The sequence below is a fragment of the Hippopotamus amphibius genome, chromosome 2 (assembly GCF_030028045.1).
Source record: "Hippopotamus amphibius kiboko isolate mHipAmp2 chromosome 2, mHipAmp2.hap2, whole genome shotgun sequence".
In the NCBI taxonomy this organism is placed as follows: Eukaryota; Metazoa; Chordata; class Mammalia; order Artiodactyla; family Hippopotamidae; genus Hippopotamus; species Hippopotamus amphibius.
Window position 1 is genome coordinate 149550768 of NC_080187.1, and position 25523 is coordinate 149576290.

Consider the following 25523-nt stretch of genomic DNA (forward strand, 5'->3'; position numbering starts at 1 on the left):
GTCTGATGATTTACACTACGACCAACCAGCATGGAGAACAGAGGCCTTTCAGCGCATGGAACCGTCAAGTTACAAAACACTTCCCACTACCCACTTCATGGGTTCGCTCTTCCCAACCATGCAATGACTGGTACAGCTGTTAAACATATGGCTTTGGGGTCTGACCAACCTGTGTCAACCCCTGGCCCCACCACTGAGCAGGGGACTGACGCTCTCTAAGCCTCCGTTTCCTCATCTTGAAAGCAGAGATGAGTAACAGCAGCTGCCTCCTCGGGCTAGAATAAGGATTAAATGAAATCCTGCACAGAAAGATATGACTTCGGCCAGGATCAGGGCAGAGGCTGGCCAGGATGCTTGTCACCATGACTGCTGTGACAGCTACCAAACCCTTCATCATGACAGTGGTCACCACCGCTACTCTAGCACAGAAGAACTGTGGCTTTGCTGGCTTTTTCCTGTGTTAGCATGCCAAGCACAATGTCTTTTTTTGAGTGATGCCCAATTAAGGTACATGGGAAATTTAAAAAAGCAGAGGATGCAAAAATCAGACAAACACTCCCCGGAAGAGAGTTTCCCAGTGAAGAGTGGAAATAAAATTTCTTGGTTTCGTCCCTACCGCAGCCTTTAACCCGGTTTCCCCACGTAGCTTATCTCATCTTGGTGACGCTGTCACTCTCTGCCCTTCCAACGATGCCATTACCAGGGAAGAAAGGAGCAGGAACGGGGTACCTGTTCCGTTAGGAACGAAGGCTTGTAGGCGCCGTCCGTGGACTTGTTCCCCGTGCCCCGCATGGACTTCATGTGCGAGACAGCCATGCGCAGGATGGTGAGCTTGTCCGGCTTCCGGGCCAGCGCGCTGCACGTGGGGACCATGTCGGAGAGCTCGGTGATGTACTGAGTCATCTTGTTTCGCCGCCGCCTTTCAATCTCACTGTGGTTCTCTCTTCCCGAAAGCACAAGATCAGGATGGGAGGGGGCGGGGGAAAGAGAAGGATCAGACTGGGGGTTACTGTCTGACGGGGAAAAATGGCACACACATCATTAACACCAAGTAACCAAAAGACTAACTCGCTATGGCTAATTCAATGGCTTTGAACACATCTTGGGCAGAGCAGCTCCCCGCCACGTTAGCAAGCTTCTGTCTTGGGGTTGGGGGTGGGGAACAGGCTTCCAGAGATGCGTCAGACTCATCTGTAAACAGGTACTCAAAGCTTCCCACTGCTCCCATGTACCTAAGTGCTTTTTAATAAGCATAAAGAATGAAAACATTATCCTTCAGGCATCCAAAGTGAACTCAACTTGCTTTCCACGTGTAACCACGAATCCATACATACTGGGCACACACACGCACACACACTGAATGTAGTTACCATCTGCTTGAATACTTTGACCCACAGTGAGAAGCAACGTCTAGCCTTGCCACTCTTGGTGTCACTGAGCAGGCAGCCATGCCACAGACCTACATCCCATCAAGTTATGAACAAGCCTTAGCTCTACACACAGCGCATTTTCTACAGCTTAGTAATAGAACAGGTGCACCCTGCTCACTAAACAACAGAGAGCCAATTAAAACACCCATTAAAACACCCAGCACTGCCAGGAATTCTGAAAGCAAACTTTGGTGATGCGCGAAGATAAAAAACTTGCAAAAGGGGATGGTGGAATGTTTCTGTCTCGAGATTATCACCTCTAGGCTTGAAAGGGAGTAACAGCCAACCCAGTTCAACGACACTGAAACAAAGCTGTCACTTGGGATAAAAGAATTCTCTGAAAATACATCACGTGTGTTTTAGGATTTAGGGTTTCACAGGTGCTCAAGCTACCAGGGTGACACTAAGAACAAGAAAGGAACCACCCCAGGCAAGGCTGCCTCACACACTGCATGTACTCATGGGGCTTTGCACCTCACCCTCCCAAGCTGGGGGCAGGCGCCAGGCAGGACTGATTACAGGCAGGCCCCCCATGAACATGCAAACAAACCAAGGAGGAGCAAGACTGTGGAGAGCTGACCTGGGCGGCCTGGTGAGCACCTTCTGTACGAGAAGCACTGAGCCAGGTGCCCAAAGGGGAGGGGACGAAGGAACCAAGGAATGTCCCAGTCCTGTCCTAAAGCAACTAGGCACCAGTTAGGATGGTACAGCATCACCTTGCACAGTGGAAATGAGGGCAGAATGTGATTAAATGCTCTGAAAGGCACGTGGAAACTAAAGACCACAGGAGAGAATAAGAGAGGAGAGGAGGAGTAGTCCTGGGGGCAACAGGGGCTGGAAGGGGCGAGGGAGGTGCCGGGAGGGAGCTGGCCCTGATCTGGCCAGGGGTAAAGGGGGAGTACTCTGGGAAGAGGATCAGCGGGATCAAAGAAAGGGCTGGAACTGGGATGAAGCCTTCGTGGGCAGGAGCAGACAGGCCCCGGTGCAGGAGCCGTCTTGGGGCTTGGAGGAAAGGGCCAAGGAGCCAGGAGCATGAGAAGTCAGGCTGGTAACAGGGCGTGGGTCTTCCATGCCCCTCGGCTGGCTTCTGGGGAGAGGTTTGGAGGTGGGTGAGTCCTGTGGGAGGCAGGATGAGGGGGCAGCTGAGGCCAGCGAGGGGGTTCCTGGAGCCATATCTCCCCTCCCGCCCACAGTGAGGACCCTTGGGAGCTGACTAGGGAGTGCGGGAAACATCCAGGGGCAGCCCAAGTGCTCCTGCTCCACGGGGCGTGGGAGGATGCACGCTGTTTAGGGGAAACCAGGCAGGGGCTTGTTTACTGTAGAGAGAAAAAAGGCAACCGAGGAGGGGAGCATCGCAGAGACAGGGGAGGGGGGGAGTGAGGAGAAGGAGGCATTTGCTCAGGGGACCCCTGCGTGCCCCAGTCTCCATCACCATCCCTGACCTGTGCCCTCCTCTGCACGCAGCTGTCACAGGCGGCCTGGAGGCGCTGGCCCACCGCACACCGTGGATCTGGAAGGCCTGGGTGAGCTTGCTCGAGGGCGTGCTCCCCACCCTGCCAGCCCACACCTCATCAGTTGAGGCAGACAGGAGGGGAGATGGTGTGCAGAGAACGCTGCCTGGGGCTCTGAAGGAGCTGTCGGGCAGGCACCCTGGCCACACAGGGACAGTATATTCTGATGCAGGACGCACATCCCTGCTGGGGGCGCCTGGGTGTGCCTCCCCCCCTCTCCTGCTCAGAGGCACTCCTGAACACTAACCTGCTCATACGACTTGCAGTCTAAGTTCCATCTCCTCAGCCTGACTTTTAGGACGCCCCCCTCGCCGAGTCACCCCACCCAGCCCACCCTCTGTTCCAGCAGGTGCTCAGCTCCTCCACGCCCCTCACAGCACAGGAAGCCCTGTCCGCTCCTCCTCATCTTCAGGGCAGCACACGGTGAAGTGCTTCTTCCCCTCACACTCTGTCTGCATCAGATCTCTTCTAAATACCTCCCGGTTCTCTTCCGCCTTCTCCTGGCCCACGCCCATCGGCTGGCACTGCTTCTCCCCTCCTCCTCACCCTGGTGCCACCAGCCTCCGCAGTCTGGTCACCTCTCTCATCTCATCACCCTCAGTTCAGTCTACATGCTGTGACCAGGTGGATATTTCTAAAAATGCAAGCCCAGCCCGTCCCCTCCATCCCTTCAGTGATGCCCCAAACCTAAAGGGCCAAGTCCAAGCCCCCGGCTAGTTACCATGGTGACTGCGCCAAGGCAAGGCCAGGGAACACCTGCTTCCGATTCTCTTTCCAAAAGAGCCACAGACCATCTCGCTTTGCAAACGTCTGGGGAGGGGGGACGTCTTTGTGAAGTTCTTAGTTAAACACAGATCTAAAGCAATTTCATCACCACTCTGGATAAACCCAACTCATGAGATCAGGTGCTTGACCGAGGCACGAAGGCAACTGTTTAAAACCGATTGTATTGATTGACTAGTGCAGAAAACGCTCCAATCATTTCACAAAATAAGACTGAGAGAGTTACCAACTGAATGTCAAAATGACGAAGACCTGCCAGTTACCCAGCAACAAGATTTGATAAATAAGTGAGTGTAGCTACTGAATCTATTAAAAAAGTGTGTGTGTGTGTGTGTGTATATATATAGTTTCATTCTGAAGGATCATGGAGGCAAGAAACAGGAAAAATGCCCTCTTGTGAAAACAGAAGGAAGTGTCTCCAGGACCAAGGCCATCTCCTCCATAGGGTGTAGGGTGATGAGGGGTCTGCTTGGAGGAGCTGCAGGGGCAGCCTGTGAACTTGGCTTCTGAGTTTCATGGGCCCCACATGCAGTATCGATAAAGCAATGAGCCCCCCCCTTTTATGTGGGTGCACGGGCAGGGGCTCTGCAGCAGTGACAGTGACTGCGTCAGCTGTGACACCTCTGCTGGGACAATAGGGCCCCCAGCCTGGCCCAGGAACACGGCTGCAGAAACCAAAGGCAGGAAAGAGGAGGTGCAGCTGCACGCTGCCTGGGGTTTCTCTTCCAACTTGGCTCCCAAGGGGGACCTCCTAAGGGTAATCGGAGCAGTGAGATACAAGTCCATCCTGGTTAAATACAAAAAAGGGGTGTTTTGTGAAATCTTAATAAAGATCTTCCTTCAGCTCTGTAGGTGGCAGTTGAGTCTCCCATCTCTGGCGGGGAGGGAACGACAGACCTGCACAGGCAGACTGACAGGGACAGCTCCACACTGGGGCCAGGGCTCCTGGTCACCGCAGACCCGAGAAGCCTGGGGCGCCATGAGGTCTGGGTGCTGGGGCCAGGTGGCTGGGACAGACCAGCAGGGGCAACAGAGAGGAGGCAGGCGAGAACACAATCCCTGTGTACAGTAAGTCCCCTACATGCGAACTTCAAGTTGCGAAGATGCGAACACGTGTTCCAACAATGTCAGGTGTGCGCAGAATTGCAGCCTGCCCTCCGTCTCCTATTGCTGGCCATCCTTCAGCTCCACCACCTCCCACCTCCCCTCCCTCCTCCAGTCAGTCACTCTTCTTGCCTGTTCACTCGATGCCACCCCTGTATGCCAGCTGGTGTACTGCACTACTGTACAGTAGTACAGATTTTAAAAGTTTTCTTTATTTTTTGTGTTCATTTTTTATGTATTATTTGTGTGAAAAGTATTATAAACCTATTACAGTACAGTACCATATAGCCAACTGTGTTAGTTGGGTACGCAGGCTAACTTCGTTGGACTTACGAACAAATTGGACTTATGACAAAAGACCCGGGAAATCTCCAGGAACCGAAGGGCCCCAAGACCGCACATGCCCCTCAGGCAGGCCTGGCTGAGTGGAGCACGTCGTGAACCTGCATCCTCCAGCTGCCTCTTTTTGCTCTTGTCACCAGCTGTGAGCCCTGGAGGCCTAGTCACCCACGCTGCCAGGTCCCAAACCTGAAAAGTCAGTGCTGACATCCTCCACCCCCCGACTCCACTGCCAGCTTAGTAGCTCCACCTCAGCTTCCATCGCCACCTCCTGACACGCACACGGCTCTCCAGACCACCGTGGTCTCAACAACAGACCAGCCGGAAACAAGCAAAACACCTTGCCTGTCCACTTGGCTACACATGGCCAAGCAGCGGTAAAGGTCAGATTCGGTAAAGGTCTTCGGCTCTTCTTGTGCAAAAGAAGCATCTGTCCCCTCCAGCCAGGGGGAGGCAGACTGTGGGAGGAGACCCTCTGCAGAGGTGCAGACCATCTGGCCTTCAGGGTTGGGATGGGGAACCATTCGACCAAGCGGGGAGGATCCTGGGGGGGGAGCGGGGCTCCACATGAGTCCTTCCCGTCTGGTAGCAGCCTCAGGCTCAAGCTGGCCCTCGCTCCTCCTTCCTGACACCAGGAAGGAGACAGTATCCTGCAGGCTTTCAGGCAACACCCTTCCTGTCCTGGCCAGCCCTTCCTGGGCAGCAGAGCAGGGCACTATGAGAGCCGGGAAGGCCCGCAGGGGGCATTTTGTGCAGCCCCACCATTACGCTGGCCACAGGCCCTGTGGAGACCCACAGGGGCACATCCGGCAGGGCAGTTTCCCTGGGTCCCAAGGCTTCCGCAGAAGGAGCCAAAGATGTTCCCTCCTTGGGAAAGAGGCAGGAACCCTGCCCCCAGGAGCCATCCAAGGCATGGTTTTCTGCACAGCAGCTGTAAGGTACCCAGGTGTTTAGGCTGAAGATAAGGCTCATGCAAAACACAGGGAGATGGAGTCTGAGAAAGCCCAGGTCCTCCGAAGCGGGGGCACAGGTCCAGCCACTGATCATCCCCGTTCCAGCGGGACCACTTCCTCCATGTTTATACAGCTTCCCCACAGCTTCCCAAGGCCTCTGCCCGTGGTCGCTACACTGGTCCTCGCGACCGCCCTTCGTGGAAGAGGACCCTGAGGCTCAGAGAGGAACTGACCCAGCGGGATGTGAACTACGCTCCTTGGCAGAGTGCCAACTGGTCCCAGAGTCAGAGCTGGAACAGCCGGGGAGGCGGACAGGCAAAGAGACCTAAGGCTTACAAGGAAGAGAAGGCCTGGCAGCTCCCAGAGAGACACGCTGACTCCAGAAACGATTTCCTCCCCTTCTCCACAAAGTCTGGTGTTACCCAGGTACTGTCATTTCAACTCAAGATTAGTCTCTGCACGAGAAAAACAGAAGAAGCTGGGGTTGCTAAGCAAGGAAAGAAGGGCATCGAAACTGAAGTCAATGACCTGAAAGCCAAACATTTACAAAGATGACTGATCCATACAGGCCTGAGGGCAGAGGACTAGCTCCACCTGAAACAGAGTTCATTCCAAAGCGTCCTAACCCTAATTCTAACCCCAACCCACTGAAACGACAAGAATGTCTCAGACTAAACTCCCTAGTGATTTGGTTGCTCATGCACTACACTGTGCCAGGTTCTAACCAGCTACTCTGCCAGACTCTTCTGATTCATAAGAACTAAGGCTGTCAAAGCCACTATGTAGAACACTATGGAGGTTCCTTAAAAAACTAAAAATAGAGACATTCCTGGTGGCGCAGTGGTTAAGAATCCACCTGCCAATGCAGGGGACATAGGTTTGATCCCTGGGCTGAGCAGCTAATACTGCACGCCACAACTACTGAGCCTGTATGCCTAGAGCCCAGACTCAGCAACAAGAGAAGCCACTGCAATAAGAAGCCCGCGTACCACAATGAAGAGTAGCCCCTGCTGGCTGCAACCAGAGAAAACAACGAAGCAACAAAGACCCAGCGCAGCCAATAAATAAATAAATTTTTTAAAAAACCTAAAAATAGAACTACCATATGACCCAGCAATCCCACTCCTGGGCATATATCTGGAGAAAACCATAATTCAAAAAGACACATGCACCCCAATGTTCACTGCAGCACTATTTACAATAGCCAAGACATAGAAACAACCTAAATACCCACCAATGGAAGAATGGATAAAGAAGATGTGGTACATATATAGAATGGAATATTACTCAACCATAAAAAAGGAACGAAAGAGGGTCATTTGCAGAGATGTGGGTGGGCCTACAGATTGTCATACAGAGTGAAGTAAGTCAGAAAGAGAAAAACAAATATCATATAATATTGCTTATATGTGGAATCTAGAAAAATGGTACAGATGAACCTATTTGCAAAGCAGAAACAGAGTCACAGATGTAGAGAACAAACTTATGGTTATCAAGGGGGCAAGAGGGGGTGGGACGAATTGGGAGATTGCGATTGACATATATACACTATTGATACTATGTATAAAATAGATAACTAATGAGAACCTAATGTATAGCACAGGGAACTCTACTCAACGCTCCGTGGTGACCTAGATGGGAAGGAAATCCAAAAAAGAGGGGATATATGTATGCATATAGCTGATTCTGTAGAGAAGAAACTAACTCAATATTGTAAAGCAACTATACTCCAACAAAAAAAGGAAAGGAAGGGAAGGGAAGGGAAGGGAAGGGAAGGGAAGGGAAGGGAAGGGAAGGGAAGGGAAGGGAAGGGAAGGGAAGGGAAGGGAAAGGGAAAATCGTAGCCTGAAAAAAATAATAAAAAAAGATCTAATGCTGTCAAGGCAGGGAGAGCCTTTGCAGAAGTTGGCAGTGCCCATCTTGGGTGTTACTCATTAGCATTAGAAGGCTCAGCGGACACTCTCCCTGCTCTAAACAGAGTCCACATGGCCAATCCAGGGTGTCCCCCACAAGATGACTAATAAGAGGAGGTCCAACAAAAAAGGCCAATCCTTGCTCCTTCCCCGCCATCCTCTCTGCATCAGAAGTACTCTGAGCGTCTTCCCACCTTGACACAAAATGCCCAGCTCTCTAACTGAAGATGCACAGACTGAGAATTCTGGGAAATGACAATCTTTTTCTTTTTCTACTGGGAAAGACCTCTGCACGACATGCCCACGTTGCATAGTTTCCCCTTATCAACGGGATTGTGATGATCAGAGCTCTAAATAAAACAGGGTGGTAAATTCAGAGGGAAAGATTAAACTAAAACATCATCACAACTCACAGAGCCAGAAAAAATGCCCACAAGTGTAAATACTCACAAAACCAAGAGGAAAAAATCAAAATGGGTGTGATGAAAAATGAAGAGTCAATTCTGTGGAAACTTTCCTATCATGGATAGCTTTACTTTTAGATAATGTTAGAGGTTCACTGGGGAAACCCTACAAAACATAAGGACTCCTTCTGGACTGCTGCAACTGGGTGCTACCACATCCCCAGGGAACAGCTGAGAGTTACACAGACGATGGATGGAACCTCGGGAAGGTCAGTTAGAGCCCGTCCTCGAAGGGGGAAGGGGGAAGGCTGAAGGAAGGGTGAAGAAAGGCTGATAAAACCCATCACAAGGTCTTTTGATTTCAGGTTTGCAGACGGCCCCACTCACTGTAGCAGAATTCACAGTAACAGGTGTGAGAACTCCTTGCAACATCTCCTGGGTCTTCTGAGAAAGGGTGCAGAATGAGTGTGGACATGGCAAAAATCAGGTTGATAGCACAATCGACAAAAATTAAAGCTTTTGGCGTGAACACTCGGTTGTTCCTAAGATAGAAACCCAACATTTAAAAATACTTCTATTTTCTGCTTCCACTCTTCTGTAGTGCACATATATGAACACTACACACATACACGTACATGTGTATGTACATATATGTAAGTCACATGGAGAGCATGGTGTGTAACACTGACTCTGTTGATGCCAGCTGTCCTATGTATGAAACAGTATTCAAGACACCACTGAGGGGCTTCCCTGGTGGTCCAGTGGTTAGGACTCCGTGCTTCCAATGCAGGGGACACGGGTTCCATTCCTTGTCGGAGAACTAAGATTCCACATGCCTCACGGCACAGCCAAAAAAAAAAAAGAAAACCAAAACCAACAACCAAAAAAAATGAATAAAAAAGGCACAGGAGAAGATGCTAGGACTCACTAGATTCTTAATGCCAAGGGGGCATTAAAGTAGGAGGAACCCTGAACCACTCAGTGTGATGGAAGGGTTTTGGCCTCTCCTCAAGTGTAGGGATGCAGGATCTGCTGGGCAGGATGGGCGAGTGCCTCCCAGGGAGACCAGGGCCGTCTGTGCAGGGACGGGGTCAGAAGTGGCTCGCTCGCTGGCCTCCCTGAAGGCGGGTCCGACCCCACTCCCACCCGCCAGAGAGGTTCATCTTGGAAGAAACAGTTTTGGGTGTATAGTCGGTTTTCCCAGAGATGGAGAGAGAGCTCACCACCATCACCATCTGCTGATAGGATGGTGACCAGATAACCGGAATTCCCAGAGGCGTGAGATGGAGCCCAGCTGCTCTCCAGGCCCAGCCCGGGAAGAGAGGCCAGCCCCAAATCCCCACTCCTCTCCCCTCTCTGGCAAAAACACCTCCTCCTCTGACACTCACACACCTGTCTCTACTACCCTCCAGGCTCCTGTCACTGTCCCCATTGGCCGCCCACGCAGACGGCGGGGACCTGCACCAGCTCGCCCAGTGGCCTCAGTGCGAGGTGGTACACAGCCCATCTTCTGCCCCCACCCCCACCTCTTCTCCAGCAGCCGTCCCCCCCACCTCCGAGCCTGGACCAACCTCTCCCAGAGCTGTGACTCCCCACTATCTGAACACACCCACTGCTTCTCCAGCTCCCTCAGATTCCCACAAAAGCAGAACATTTTGTTCATCTGCAGTGGGCGGAGGCTCACAGGTGTGCATGAGAGGGAAGTCTGGGATGCCCTGGGTTGAACTCCAAGGAGGCTAATGGAGGGAAGGGAGGTAAAAACATTAGACCCCGAATGAAATTACAGACCACGAACGTAGGGTGGCACCAGCTGTATTAACGTCTAGTTCCCTCCGTGTTCTCCCAGGTCATCAACCCTCACTCCTCCCTGCCCCTGGCCTCACTTTCTTTCCTCTGCAGCTGGACTTGCAGCTTGGCCTCTTCAAGCCCTCTTATCAACATCAACCACCTCACTCCCCGTGCCTCTGCTGCCCCTGCCGGATGCCCCAGGCCTGAGTGCACGGGCTCTCTGCATTCTCCTGTATCCCACCAGCTGGGCACTGCCAGGGGAAAGCTGTATGCTAGCACCATGTGCTAGTGTGTGGGGTCTACAGTTTGTACATCTCTTCAACCCAGGCATCCCAAACTTCTCTCTCAGGGGCACCATCAAGCCTCTGCCCCCGACACCACACAGCCTCTGCTTAACCAGAGAGGAGAAGCTATCAGAATAAACCCCTTAACTCCCCGCGCTCCCCGGAGCATCACACTCAGCTACACCTGCAGCTCCTCCCCTCTGCCTCTGAGGATGGGTGGTCCTTCTGGGTGGCTTGGATCTATCCCTCCCCTTCCCCACTCCCTGGATCCATCTCTCCGCCCCCTCATTCCAGAACCTTCCGAATCTCCACTTATGTTCACTCTCCCCCCTCCCCAGGGACACGTGCTCGTGGTCTTCTCATCCTTAGAGTGGACTCCCTCCCCGAGCCCCCAGTGCCCTCTTCCCTTTGCACCAACATCCAAGCTTCTCAACGAGCTGTCCCCGCCAGACTTCAGTTCCACACCCCCCAGTCTGTGCTGGGCCCCAGCACACTGGCTTCTGCCCATCAGGTTGCCCGTGACCTCTTGTGGGAGGAGGGCAGCACGGCCTGTATGAGGGAGGGAGGCCTGAGGCCTGGGGACGCTGCAGTGGGCTCAGGGCATTTCTGGCCCTGGAACATGTGTGTGTGCACGTGCACACGTGTGTGTGCACAGGTGTGTATATGTGTGCAGCGGCGGGGTACACTCACGCAGGTGTGCACATGTGTGCACGTGTGGTCAGGCGGCAGTTGGCAGCTTCACGTCTGCTACCTGCTCCTCCCCAAGACCTGCTGTGATCAGGTAGGAACCAAACCCAACTGGCAATGATTTACCTCCTATGTGACTGTGACCACATTGTCCAAATCAAAAACGGAGACACGACATCTCATGACAGGTGGGACATTTGAAGTTGGGATTACTCTCAAGAAGAGCCGGGAGAGGTGGCTGCACACACAGCAGGGGGACGGAAATCACGGCCTAGCACCCTGGCCGGATTCTGAGACGGCAAACTCCGTTGTGAGACACCCGCATCTCAGCCACCCCCTCTGCCAGGGGCCTCGCCTGAGAGCTCCCGCAGCTGACCGCAAGCACAGGAGCAGGAAACAGAAGCGACCCCGAGGCATGCCATGCCCACCACTTGCAGGAGACTGCCTGGAGCAGCCTCTCTGATCCTCCCCTGGACAGAGGCCAGAGCAGCTGGCAAAGCGGAGGGTGGGGTGGACTCAGTCGTCTCCCCAGCTGGGAGCAGCTCAGATGCCCCGACCGGCTGACGGGTCCACTGACTCTCCTACCATCACAGACTGAAGTGGCCCCAGGCTCCCCCAGGTACCACGTATGCTGGAAGCGCATCCCATCTTTCCCTCTTATTTTTCATGTGCAGGGGGAAGGGATGTGGTTCACAGAAGCCTAGGTTTGAACCCTGACTATATACAACCTGACTCACTGGCGGGCTTATGACACAATTTCACAGAGTCTAGGGTTTCTGTTTCTTCCTGATGGGACCTCAGACAATGAGCCCTCTGTGTCCCTGCACGGTTATTTCACCACTGACACTGATCTTCCATGTCAAACAAATGTCACTCCTCATCTCTCTCTTCCTCCCTCTGTCCTGAGACCCAGGAACCATCATTTCCTGAGGTCAACATGCTATGGAATGTTATCTCAAGGGAAATTCTGATGCACAGAAATCCCAATCATTGTTTCCTTGTAAAGGGAGCCTCTGTAAGGCGAGTACAAACTAAGCCGGGGAGATGTGTGCCCTTATTTCCGAGGTGAGCTCCCTTTCAGGAAGAAAGCACTCCCTGCTATTAAAACTTATCCAAAGAAATGGGTGGATGTCCACGCTGGGGTTCTGTCTGCACCAAGGGGAAAGTAATACACGCTTTTGTTGTTGAAACTCGTATCTTGATTTGAGTAGAAACTCCGGGGTCATTGGAGGTCAAAGTGTCCTCCACCTCCTCTGTCCTGTCTCACCCAAGCCAAGCAGGAGAATGGAAGGTAAAGTTCTCAGGGAGGAAAGCATCTCAAGAGACGAGACTTTCTATGGACTTGGAGATGCCAGGAAGCCCAGGAATAGAAACGAGATGCATGTTCCTCTTGGATTTGGGGAAGGGGTGCTCCAGTCGCGCCTACAACACGGGTAAAAAGAACCCAGTCAAAAGTAACGGCTGTGAGGATGCGCAAGCGGGGGGAGGCCATGGGTCCAGGGCTCAGTACAGGCACCACTCTGCTAAACACTTCCATAAGATAACCGAGGCTGTCCATCCGCACTGTGGACGGTGCCTGCTAGAGAAAGGTGCCCGTCACCTGGGGCAGGTTTTCACATACATCAACAACCAAGAATTAGGAATGCCTGGATAGGGCAGGTGGGGTAGAAATGTCAAGGCAGGCCCTCCCATACGTAAACTGGAAGGGCCTGCCTTCCAATCTGCTTCCTTCCATAACTTAAGACAAACAAAAAGGAGCCGGAGGGCTGGGCCCGCTTTACCCTTCATGTAGGTGATACATCTATCACCACCGGCACCCACGGGCGAGTATCCTTCTGTGAGGCAGTCTGTACTCAGGACAGCCCCACAGAACCTAGTTAGAGATGCTGTCATGTGGCCAGTGAGTGATACAGCTCTTAGAAACTTAAGATCCAGTTTTATATCCTGCATCCACACCAGGGCCACCCAGGTTTCTTATATTTCTCCTTATTTTCCATGGTAGAAAAAGAGGCTTTCTCTTGATTGTTTTTCTAAACTTGAACTCTAGGTCTGTCTTTTGAAAAGGAATCCATTAAAATTGGCAGTCAGTGTTTAATTTAAAAAGCCAGCAGAGTTAATAACCTGTTACTTAACTTTTGATAATCTAGGCTGGGATAGGGCAGGTTTGCTAATAGTTACCTGCCCCTGGGCCAAATAATGGCACAGAATGAGGGACAAGTAAGGCAGCCAAACTATAGGTAATGGCTTCTTTCAATGACAAAAGACATTTGAACCCCTGTAGATCCCAATGAGGTGATATGGCTATTGGCTTCTTTAAATCTAGGGAACATAAACTCACCTTGAAAATTTGCTGGGACCTTCACCATCTTCATCATCAAAGTCCATTCTGAAAAGTCAAGATCACGAGTGAGCATTCATTATAGGCAGAATATTTAACTGGACACATGAGCTGCAGGCACACAGGGGGCTTTATTCGGTCAGATTGCTCTCCAACAATCCCAACCCTTGGCAATGCAAAAAACAGTATCTCTACACAGTCATCAAACAGGTTCGGGACAAGAAAAGGCAAAATGAAAGGTCTACAGTACGAGCACCATTAATTATATGGTTGGGGACTTCTACAAAAATGCTGCAATACCAACTCGACCCTTCTAGAACCCTACACAAGCTGCCAGGGGGTTTCTCAGGCTGTACTGGAAAAGTCATCACCCCTTATCTCCCATCATCTTTGGGGATATCTGTTCCCCTCCACATCATTTATTCCACACAGAGACTTCCTTCTTTAACTCATCTTGTGGTATATTAACAGACTGAGAAAGCTCAAGAGGGTTTCAAAAACAGGAAGTTTTAAGGGCAATGAGGGGATGGTGAGGAAAAGAACATATCCTACTGGTTGTGCCACGTGAGGACTTGGCTGGTCCGGATGAGTCAAAGTAAAAAGGGCATTTAAGGCCATCATTCTATAAACTCTAGGTCCAAATAAATGGATGTGGATGGAGAAACAGTTGTTTGGGGCCTAAGCTACTCAAAGTGGCTGTCTGCCTATTGAAACTCACTAAATAAATACTCAGATTTCCACTTTACTGGGCCTCTCCAAATACACATAAAACAAAAAGTTTTGATAGCTATTTGTTTAACTGATATCCCAAACTCTCTTTCTCAAACAAACAAAAAACGAACAAAAAACAACCAAAAAAAACCCCAAACAAACAAACAAAAGTCCTCTCTAATGTCAATTAATTTTACTCCTGAAGATATTAGGGCAGAAAAGGTACTTAATTAGTACAAGTCTTCAGGAACAAAATAGAACTAGTACAGATGTCTTGGGTCTCCTGGACATTCAGGGGGAGCTGGGTTCCTTGGGGAAGAACGTCTCAGAGCCCCTGCATCCCCCATCTTGTTCTTAGGAGGGCTAAGAGACTAAGTGGGACACAGTTCCCATGGACCCCAAGCAGAAGGGAGGCCAGCCTGCCTGGCAGGCAACAGCTTGCCACAAGAATGTCGGGTGTGCTCCAGGACCACAGCTACAGATGCCAGAGCTGCTGATCTCACAGGGGACCTGATCCCACCCCCAGCTCTCAGGGTGGGGCCCCAGTGGGTAATGGGTGATGTGGGGAACGCATGGGGCACCCAGGCCACCAGGAAATGGCCAGGCTGCAGAGGAAGAGCCATTGCTGCACAAGCACATGGGAGAGGCCCCGAATGAGATAAATTGTACACTCTAGGCTCTGGCGTTACTTGGGGAACCTGGGGACTGGGATGACACAGGGAAAAGGAACACTGTCTTCTTTAAAATGGTATCATTTGTTTACTTTTGTATTGTTTTATGTGCAGTCTGGCCAGAGTTCTAATCTGAGGTGGCCTGATGGGATCCACTGCAAACTTGGGATCCCTGATTTCCAGGCGGGAGGGCTTGCACTGGCTGCTAGCAACAAAAGAACAAAAGGAGTTACATAACTGGGAGAGATGACAGTAATGTGCACAAAAATACCTCTGCACAAAGAGGAGGGGAGGCAGGGAAGAAAAGCGTTGAGAAAGGGAAAGTAAACAACTGTGTGAATACACTAAAAACCGCTGAGTTTAAACAGGAGAATTGTGTGGTTATGTGAATTTTATCTGAATAAAACAGTTCTTTTTTAAAAATGAAAAAAAAAAAGAAAGAAAGAAAGGGAAAGTAGAGTTAAAACAACTCCTGGGAGAAACAGACACACCCCCTACAATGCAGATTGTGCAACCAGGCACCAGACAGCAGCTGCAGAGTTGTCTGTGTTGTGGGAAAATGGGCGCCAAACGCACGACTTTCTAAATGAAGTAAAGTCATCAATATACTGCGACTAAGCCATCGCCTCATCTTTCCTGAAAAATTACATTAAGGAGCGGGCACCAAAAATCCTGCGCCCAGAGCCTCTGGGCCTTTGTAGAGCCGCAGAACCACACTGCCACCCAGTGTTCATCACGGGTAAGTGCAACTTTGCTGCAGACATGAAGGTTACTTAACACCCCTGGGCTGTCAAAAACAGTTTAGTGTTAAGAAAAAGAAATCGCATTTTCAAAATTCCAATGGATTTATGCAAGCATTTAGCAAAACCTCAAGTGGGTGTGACATGTACAGTTATCTTTAAAATGCCTTTCAGCTCAAGTTGATATGAGTGTGATAATCTGACTCCTGCAAGATACAATTTATCAGTCAGCCGTCCCGCTTCAGCCTGCAGGAACTTTGGGGTATTTAGGATGACCAATCACGCTGATTTTCCCAGAATGCGGGGAGCCATGGGGTTACAGGACTTCAGTCTAAAAATGGGAAAGTCCCGGGCCAACCAGGACAGCTGGTCACCCTAGTTTATGTAAGGACAGCTCAGTTCTTTACCCGATCCTCACACAGCAGACAGATGGGGAAGCAAGCCATAGGGTAAATGGTCCCGGTCTGGACCAGGTCACCCCAGTAGAGCAGAGAGTGTAAGAGAGGGACGGCCAGGCTCTGGAGCCAGAGTCGTCTGAAGTCTGCTGAAAACTTAGGAAGCAGGATCTGGCAATGAAAACTTAGGGACCACAAAACTGTACCTTCCCACCTGTCCAAGTGTCTGATCACACATGTGCTGCACTCATACCTAGGAGTTCTGAGACCCATAATGTGCGGGTGAACTCAGGAGAGAAATCAGGACACAAACGACTGTTCAGATCCTCAGGTCTAATTCACTTGACCCCAAAGTGGTCTCACTGCGCATCAGCCACACAGAAAAAAATGCAGCTTCTGGGGACAGAAGGATCTCTTGGAGCCATACTTGCCAAGACGCTGCCTTTGGGTCTATCTGTCACCCATTCAGATGTTCCGCTTTAAATGTGACTACAAGAGCTATGTTTATTTCTTCTGCTATAAAAACTTTGAGTAAATCATCCTTTGTTTTATGTCTTTTATGTGTCTCTATTATACTGAAGCATCTGGATGATAAAAGAGAGAAATCCAAATATGACTTTTAAGTCCTACTGTATTCACTTCACAGAATTCGGTACAATAAGTGGATGATATGGGAGTCCTCAAAAGGTGGGGTGAAAATGCACTTTACCTCACTTTCCTACTGCTGAGCATGAATTCTAACCTGGATAAAAAGCCCTGAAAGGCACTTCTGAGCTTGCAGCTAGTTAAGAGTGAGCGATGAGAAGCTGCCTGACAGCGACTGTGTAATAATAATACTAATAATAGTGCATCATCAAATATGAGTCGGCAAAGGATTCACTTGTGCTCTTATGAGAAAAGATGAGAGGCCGTACCAAGAAGGCTGGTTCTAGAGTGTAACAAAGGAGCGACCCCGGGCCAGGGTGAAGCTGCTGCTAAGAAGCAACCTGTGACACGGGTGCCAGCAGACGCCCTTCCTTCAGGGCCTGGACCAGCCGACTGGGGCTACAGCAACACTACTGCAGAAATGCCAATCGAGCGAAGCATCTGCTTATGTAACGTGCCTTTTATTTAACCACATTCAGGCAGCCGTGGGGTTACGTGGCAGGGAGACGCTGGTCTACTGGCTGCAGTTTGGAAATCGTTTCCCTCCAGGATGATGTTTTAGAAACTCAGCATCTGACTCCAAGGTAGCGGGAAGGGGGTGGTACACCCCGTTCCCGCCACCCCCACCCTCCCTCCCCAACAAGGGCTGGCTCTGGGGGCAGGCACAGCCCGTCTAGTGACAGCCACTTCCCCTGTCACTTTAAAAGCACCGAGTGTGCCCTCCAGATGCCCCCCGCCCCGTCCCACCTCAGTGGGGTCAGGGAGTTCTCTACAAAAACGCAGTCCAGGTGACTTGCTTCTACTGACATCTCCCACACATGTGGAATCACTTTTCAGAGAATCTGAAACTTCTGAACCTTCACCTTGTGTCCCAAGTGCTAGCAGAGCACGTAGCTTGCTAAGACGCTTACTGGGGAAGCCGTCAGGGGAGGGGGAAGAACATTCAGGTCAGATGATCCACAGCGCTGGGCCAGGCATGCAGTCGGGGGAACCGAACCCCGCGAGGGGTCAGTCCTCCTTGGCTCTGAAACACCAGGGCTGGGTGGTTATCCTGGGGATCTGGGACACGTCCCTCCACCAGAATAACCAGGTCAGAGTGGGAAGACCTCGGCAGGGAATAGGGGGCGGGAGGAAGGTCCTCGCCCCATCCCTTTTCTTGCTCCTTCTCCCCCTTCCTGTGTCTCCAGCTGTGCCCCACACTCTCAGAGAGAAGGAGGAAGAGCGCCAGGGCAGCACCAGGGGAGCGTGTGTAAATGTGCCGCGGCACATACAGGGGCGGGGGCCCCGCCGTGGGGTGACCTGTTTTTTGGTGAATGTGACTTTCATCAGGGTCTCCTTTGTACTGAGTGTGTGGGCTGTGGTCAGAGGAGCACTGTCACTGCTGTGGCTGTTCTACAACAGCGGTGGCCTCCATCACAGAATGTCAGCTAAACACATACAAAATATCAGATGCAAGAATTACTATGGAAACCACTCTGTGCAAATGGAGGTTTCCTTGCTGAGACGCAGAGGATACATCCCTAAGTCACCGGGGCTTAGCAGAAGGAAGCACGAAGAAAAGGAGGCGGGCACACGGGCTCCAAGAAGGAAGAAAATAAAGGACGAGCCTTCTGGAGGAGGTGGGCTCCCTGATCTGCCTTCGGGGGTGCGGCCTCATCCCCACCCACCTGGTGGGGGAGCGTGTCAACAACTGCTCTTCGTCCCCTTGAACCCCTGGTTGCTTTGCTTGGGGCGGTGCTTCCTTGGCCCTGCCTCAGTCCACCCCAGGTCCCCCTCCGCCTCCAGTGTCACGCCGTGTGTGTGTGATCTGGTAGGGAAAGGCGCAGCCTGGAGGGCTTTTTTAGAAAGGATGCTGAGTCCACTGTCTGATCACCAGCTCAGGGAGCAAGCAGAAGTCAGGGTCCGGACGCCAGGCACTCGGGGGCCGAGGAGGGGACCCCGCCCAGCCCCGAGCAGAGCGCAGGCCCGGCACACACCCTGCGGGAGGGGCGGCAGAGACTCCTGGCAGAGGCTCAGAGACCACTCCCCGGCACGGAGAGGGCTCCTCGTCCCGCCAGTACCGGGCCCGAGCACCTCTGCCTGTCCTTGGCCCTGGCCCAGCCGACCTTCCTGCATCAGAGTCCTGTGCTGGCCTCTTCTTAGAAAGGATTGGGCCAGCAACGAAGCTCTGTCCGCAAGGAATGGAAGGTAGCGGACACAGCCATTTAAAATAATTTTTAAAAGACCTGGAATCTTTGAAAAAAAAATTCAGTAAGTTGTTATGTTGACAGCAAGTGCATTCTTTCAACAACCCAGGCTCCACTGAGCTTAGCACCTAGTTAGCAAGAATAGCTGGTTAAAATAGGATGTCTGGGTTTGCAGTAAGCCCTAGCGGCAGGCTGCTTCTCTATTACAAAGCTGATCTGAGGAGTTTTGCCCCAGGCACCACACTGCTCTGACAGCTCTGCTTGTCCCGCTATAAACATAATGGCAGCTGTGGACGGAACACTGGCCGCACCAGCACCCTGGGAGGGGGAGAGCTGAACCTAGGGAAACTGAGGGAACCAGACTCCATAACCCTCTCGCTAATCGCCAAAATCTTAGCCCCTCTTTTAAAGACTGCTACACACACAGCAGTCTTTCCACCACCTGAAATTATAATGTTGAAGGTGCTTTTTCATCCTACCCCATTCCATTCCAGATCCTCATGACATACCTGCCCCCACCGCCGCCAGCCCCCTTTAAGAATCACACTGGTTTAGAGGCAACTCTCAGGTTTAAAATGCTGGACCATTTTACAAATGAGCCTGGGTCCTTGTCTTCCTGAGGAGACCTGTGTTATTGGAAATGGCATTAATAGGACACATTGATTCTACTTCATGAGAAACTTTGTCTATCGAACCTTTCATTGAAAATAAAATTGATTCAATGAGAGAAATGGGTTGGCTGATGTCTGAAAATGTTGTTGTTTTTCCTGCAGGGTTCTGGGTTGGTTGATCTGTTTCTTAGATCTGTGCAGCTACAGAAATCATACATCATGAGTAGATGCCGTTTTGGGTTCCATTAGCTCAAGAGTGATGGTCTTTCCGGTCCCATCAGAACTTATCACTGTTACCAACTTTACTGGCAGAGCAGGGTACAATGTAAGCTGCTTTTAGGTGCTGGGCTAGAGCCCGTTTTTCAAAAGGAATTCCTGCACACCACCTGGCAAAGACTGGCAGCCTGAGCAAAGGACAGAAAGCACCAGAGGAATCTGTGCTGCCCACAGGTGCTGAAGCTCGACCTGCAGGGTTGCCCTCTGACTGCTGGGCTCAGGTGGAGGGATGGGTAAGCCCCCTCCCTCAGAGAGATGGCCTGAGCAAAGCCCAGCAGGATCACAGAGCCATTCTCACCACAAGGACAAGCAAACAGAAGTCCCCAGCTGGACCCTGAGGCCTAAAAACACAGAGGCAAATCACATGCATAGTTAGGAATCTTGCAAAATCTAAACAGGATGCAAACTGCTGAGCTTTTATTCTCCAGGAGGGGGAGAGACAATATTTCCCTAACAGGTCAAGAGTGTTGCTCAACACGTATTAAGCCCAATTCCTGGAACCGCCGATGTTGCTTACCCAGAACGCCGCTTTCCTCCGCGGGCAGGCATGGCCCCGGCCATCCTCACCTGTCCAGTGGCTGCCATGGGGGCAACAGGCAATGTCACCGACGCGGGGATGTCTGAAGCCATTTCTGCAATTCGGCAAAGATGAGAGGTTTCGTTAATGCCAGAGAAGTCCAGGAATAAGCAAGAAGATTGTCCGGCAGACCTAAAGCACCACCTGGGAGGAGAGCCCAGGGACCTGGGTCCTGGGACCATCATCAGTCACGTGACTAAGCTGAACCTTTTCCTACCTGGGCTCCGCTTTTCTCCTCTGGAAAAGGACATCCCTGGGCAGTACGCCCATATTTAGTTTAGGTGGTAAAAAAAGAGTTCGTGCAGCTAACAGCTTTCAGAAAGAACTCCTGCCTCCTGTCACCTGGAGGCAGGTAAGACGTTCAGGAATCCAGGCACGTGGCCAGAGCTTAAGGGGAAGGAACCACTGCCGGTCCCAACTCCTGGTAGCCCGCATGGGGCCAAGCCAGAGAACCAAGAGAGCCAGTCCCCTGCAGCAGCACTGCTGATGCTCAGTCCTCATCCTGGGGCATCTGTGTTCAGGCAGAAAGTCTGTTCCCCTCTTTAAATTTGGACTCAGAATCCCTGAATATAGAGGCCTGCCTGGTCCTGCATTCATGATGAGGACAGTGAGGTCCAGAGGCCTTAAAAGCATCCCTTCAGGCTGCACGGTAAGCCAGTGACGATGGCTCTCCCCGACCAAGACTTTCTAGGAAGAACTATTAATTTAAAGAATACGTGTCTTTGTTTCTCTCTTTCTGACTTACTTCACTTTGTATGACAGCCTCTAGGTGTGGAATCTAGAAAAATGGTACAGATAAACCTATTTGCAGGGCAGGAATAGAGACACAGGCACAGAGAATGGACATGTGGACAGAGTGCGGGGGGAAGGGGAGGGTGGGATGAATTGGGAGATTAGGACTGACATACGTACACTACCATGTGTAAAACAGACAGCTAGTGGGAAGCTGCTGTATAGCACAGGGAGCTCAGCTCGGTGCTCTGGGATGACCTAGAGGGGTGGGATGGCGGGGAGGGAGGTCCAATAGGGAGGGAATATATGTGTATGTACAGTCGATTCACTTCGTTGTACAGCAGAAACTAGCACAACATTGTAAAGCAATTATACTCAAATTAAAAAAAAAGAAGAAGAAGTAGGGCTGGCATTAGATGAGAGTACCTTTCCTGAGCGTCACTACCATAACATATTATTGCTTATAAGCTAGAAACTTTCGGAAGCTTGTTAAGGCAATGGTACGCATCCTTAATGCCAAAGAAACCAAAGTTAAAGAATTTCTCCTTCCCACTTTGTGGAGAGTTCTTGAACTCAGGCGCCCTTTCCGCAGACCATGAAATGGCAAGAGCAATACTCCAGCGGCCTCTCTGATCCTGTTTATTGTTTTTGGGAACGACTTCCACGGGGCTCGATTTTCTCAGCCCAACTCTTATCCAGGGCAGAAGGGAAGCAACAGTCTACAAAAATGTATTTCGGAAAGACCGTCTCAGATGAAAACAAGGATCTGGGCCCTTGTTAGTGAAGGCACGTTGTTGCTGCCCAGAAGTGTAAGTTACTGCTCTCTGCCCCCTCCCAGAAACCACGGAGACATCTGACAGCTGATCCACAGTTATGTCCAAAGACACCGTGTTTAATAAACACAGTCTAAGACCAACTTGAACTATTCCACTCAAAACTTCTAAAGAATAATTTTACAGTACTAATAAACAAAATCTTAATTTAGCCATTCCACTATGTTCACAAAAACTTGAGTTTTTGTTTCTGTTGTTAACTAACGTACACATTGGAAAGTACTCAAGGAAAAAAACAGCCGTTTCTTAAAGTAATCCTCTTCCCTTCTCGACAATTCCTATACTGGATTTGTGACAGCTAGGCAGTATGAAGAGCAACGACCTCATAACCTTACATCTGCCTGCTTCTGATAAGAAATCTGTGTTTTTTCTGCAATGGAGGCTAAAGCACGTTAAGTCCATCATGTCACCAAATCGAAAGGCTGACTCACTGCCAGTGCAAACGTGGGCAAAAACAAAAGCCACTGCTTCCCAAAGGAAGTCCCACAGAACATCAGGCCCTTAAGATTCTCCAGGAAAAAGGGTTCCGTGGTCAAACAGGTTACGGAAAAGCCACACACTTGTCCCGCTTCTCGAAGTGTCCATCAACGAAAAACATACTGAGAAGTCCTGATGTAAGGACATTTGTTTGGTATAAGCCAGCATATCATACAGGTCTCTAACGGTGGAAACTCTTAAAATGTGTTATCTGAACAGCTCATGTTCCACGTGACACTAGTTTAAGTATTTTAAAGTCAACTACCTCACTCCTGCCCTTGAGTTACGGAAACGCCAGGCTGGAGGAGATCTTCACCATCATCTGCAGACCTGGAAAGGCCCATCCCTGCCCTGTGCAATTACCCTCCGGCTCAGAGGTGGGGAGCGGGAAGGAGTGGAAAACGCAAGGCAACGTGCAGTTAGGTAAGTTGATATTTGTCCCATTTTATTTTGGGAAAACAAAGGTGCAGACAGTAACGTTCCACAGAAACCCTGGCTATGGGGCAAGGGTTGAGGAGCATGGAAATCCTTTCCTCAGACAGATGAGGGAAGCAAGGAAAAAGAGGTTAAGTGACTTGCACAGGTGCCCACAGTGGACCAGGGGCTAGGCCAGGGGCCAGTCTTGCTGTGACATCAGCATCTTATTCTACCAGACCGTTTCCCATGATAAAGTTTCACCAGCCTAGAAAAAGGGCCAGCTCTGCGAGGGCAGGTCCACAACTCCATCAGACTCCACCGAGTATATTCTCGTGACCTCCAGGCTTGGTGCAAGATACCAAGTACAAGTTGACAGGCAAACACAAGTAGTTTCTCCCATGGAGAAAGCATATACTTCACGAAGGCCATGTGACAGAGACGCTGAGTTGGCTGCAATCTTTACATGCGACATGCATGTGTTATAAAGCCTGGGATAAGAGGAGGGGAGCAAGGGAGACATATGCAAATGTATCAACATCATTTGAAAAGGAAAGGCACATACACAGCCCCAGCAAAGGGGGCTACACACCCAGGACAGAAGGATGGCCGCTCCCCAAAACTACCCCCCTCCCCCACTCAAGAAGCATTTCTAAGAAGACCCGACTAATTCTAGGTCTACTTTTTCTCCTCCAAACTGCATTTGTTTCTCTACTGAGATTCAGAGGTTCTTTCTCATCTATCTGTATGATCTCTTTTTATGACAAAGATATGAGCGCTTTGCCACATTTTCTGAAAACACTTTACAATATTTTTCCAATCTGTTGCTTGCTTTTTTAGGTTGAAAGATTTTTTAATAGTAGAGAAAGCTTTAAGAGGTAGAGTTTTAAGATGTATCAGTCAGCTTGGGTTGCCATATGGGGGGCCTAAACAAAAGAAATGTATTTTCTTTCAGTTTGGGGACTGGGAAGTCCAAGATCAAGGTGCCAGCCAGTTCGGGAGCCAGTGAGAATCCTCTTCCTGGCATACAGACCACCTTCTCTCTGTGTCGTCACATCTTCTCTTCTTATAAGGTCACCAATCCTAGGACCCTACTCTTACGACCTCATTTAACCTTAATTATCTCCCATAAGCTCTAGCTTCAAATATAGTCATTGGAGGGGGGGCAGTTAGGGCTTCAACATATGGCTTCTGAAAAGATACCATTCAGCCCATAGCAGAAAAAAAGATCAATTGCCCTAACCTCATTTATTCAAGTCCTTCCTTTTCCCCATAAGTTTTTTTTTTTGGTGCCCCCTGTCTTACATTTCATTTGTACATAGAAAATGTGTCTGTTTCCAGAATATCTATTTTTTCGGTCAATTACCCAGTTATCTATACTTGCTCTAGTATTGCACCATTATAACACACTTAGTGATGCAAGTTTCTCTCACTGCTCTTACCTTTCAGAATTATCTTTGTTCTTCTTCTGGCTTATTCTTCCATTTAAATTTCAGAATAATTTGATTAAGATATAAAGTCCAACCTCCTTTGGGAATTAACTGCATTATCTTGAACGTACAAATTAATTTTGGAAAAAAGTGACATTTTTGCAATATTTAGAATTTTCAACCAAGAATTGACATAAGCCTATAATTTACTCAAGACTTCCTTTGTAGCTCAATAAAGTTCTGCATTTTCATCATATAGATCCCCCAAATTTCTCATTCAGTTTATTCCTAGGCACTCTGTGATGTTATTATGATGTGATATTGTGTTGTGTATTACGATCATAGCTACTCGTGTGAACGAGATCTCCTTTCCCAGGTTACTTTCTTTTCCTTTTTTTTAAAATACATTTATTTATTTATTTACTTATTCATTCATTCATTCTTGGCTACTTTGGGTCTTTATTGCTGTGTGCAGGCTTTCTCTAGTTGCAGAGAGTGGGGGCTACTCTTCTTTGCAGTGCATGGGCTTCTCAGTGCAGTGGCTTCTCTTGCTGCAGAGCACGAGCTCTAAGGCTCAGGGTCTTCAGTAGTTGTGACTCACGGGCTCTAGAGTGCAGGCTCAGTAGTTGTGGCACATGGGCTTAGTTGCTCCAAGGCATGTGGAATCTTCCCGGACCAGGGATCGAACCCATGTTCCCTGCATTGGCAGGCGGATTCTTAACCACTGTGCCACCTGGGAAGTCCCCAGGTTACTTTCTGATTCATTAGTAACTATGAAGACAACTGTGCTACACTAATTCTGTCATACCTGATGTTAACTGATTCCACCAGCAGCTAAGACAGGTGTTGCCCTCCCCTCCCTCATTGTTCTGTGCATGTATTATCCTTTCAAAATTCACATACCTGGCTAAAGAGTTTCTAGGGCCATTGTTATATGTCCTGCCATGTCATCAAAGTTTTTTATTTGTTCTAATAATTTGTCACTAATTCTTCTGAATTTTCTAATTTTACAAATCCCATGAGCTATAAATAATGATACTATTTTCTCACTTCAAATAGTTAAATGTTTAATTTCTTTTCATGTCTTATTTCATTGGCCAGAACTTCTGGAATATTCAGTAAAAATGACCAATAACTGGGTAACAGAAAGGCCACAGGCTTTACAGAAAAACACAGCTGGTTTCAAATCACAACTCAAACACTTCCTAGCAATAATCTACTTTAAAGGATCATTTTAAAAATTAAGGATAATGTATATGAAGAACCTAACACAGTGCCTGGGAGGGGAAAA

At 49.8% G+C, this 25523-nt stretch overlaps 1 protein-coding gene across 4 annotated transcripts in view; it reads right to left on the reverse strand.

Moving 5' to 3' along the window:
- ARNT2 (aryl hydrocarbon receptor nuclear translocator 2) overlaps nucleotides 1–25523 on the reverse strand; it is a 197879-nt gene that overhangs the window by 132101 nt on the left and 40255 nt on the right. For 3 of the 4 annotated variants that reach the window (XM_057724319.1, XM_057724320.1, XM_057724318.1), the window contains exons 2-4: nucleotides 20287–20401; nucleotides 13535–13582; nucleotides 730–943 (exon numbers count right to left, since the gene is read on the reverse strand). In XM_057724319.1, coding sequence (XP_057580302.1) covers nucleotides 730–943; nucleotides 13535–13582; nucleotides 20287–20401 — 377 coding nt within the window. Of the gene's footprint in view, nucleotides 1–729; nucleotides 944–3188; nucleotides 3278–13534; nucleotides 13583–20286; nucleotides 20402–25523 lie in introns of those variants that run through there. The other variant, XM_057724321.1, reaches the window with a different exon arrangement.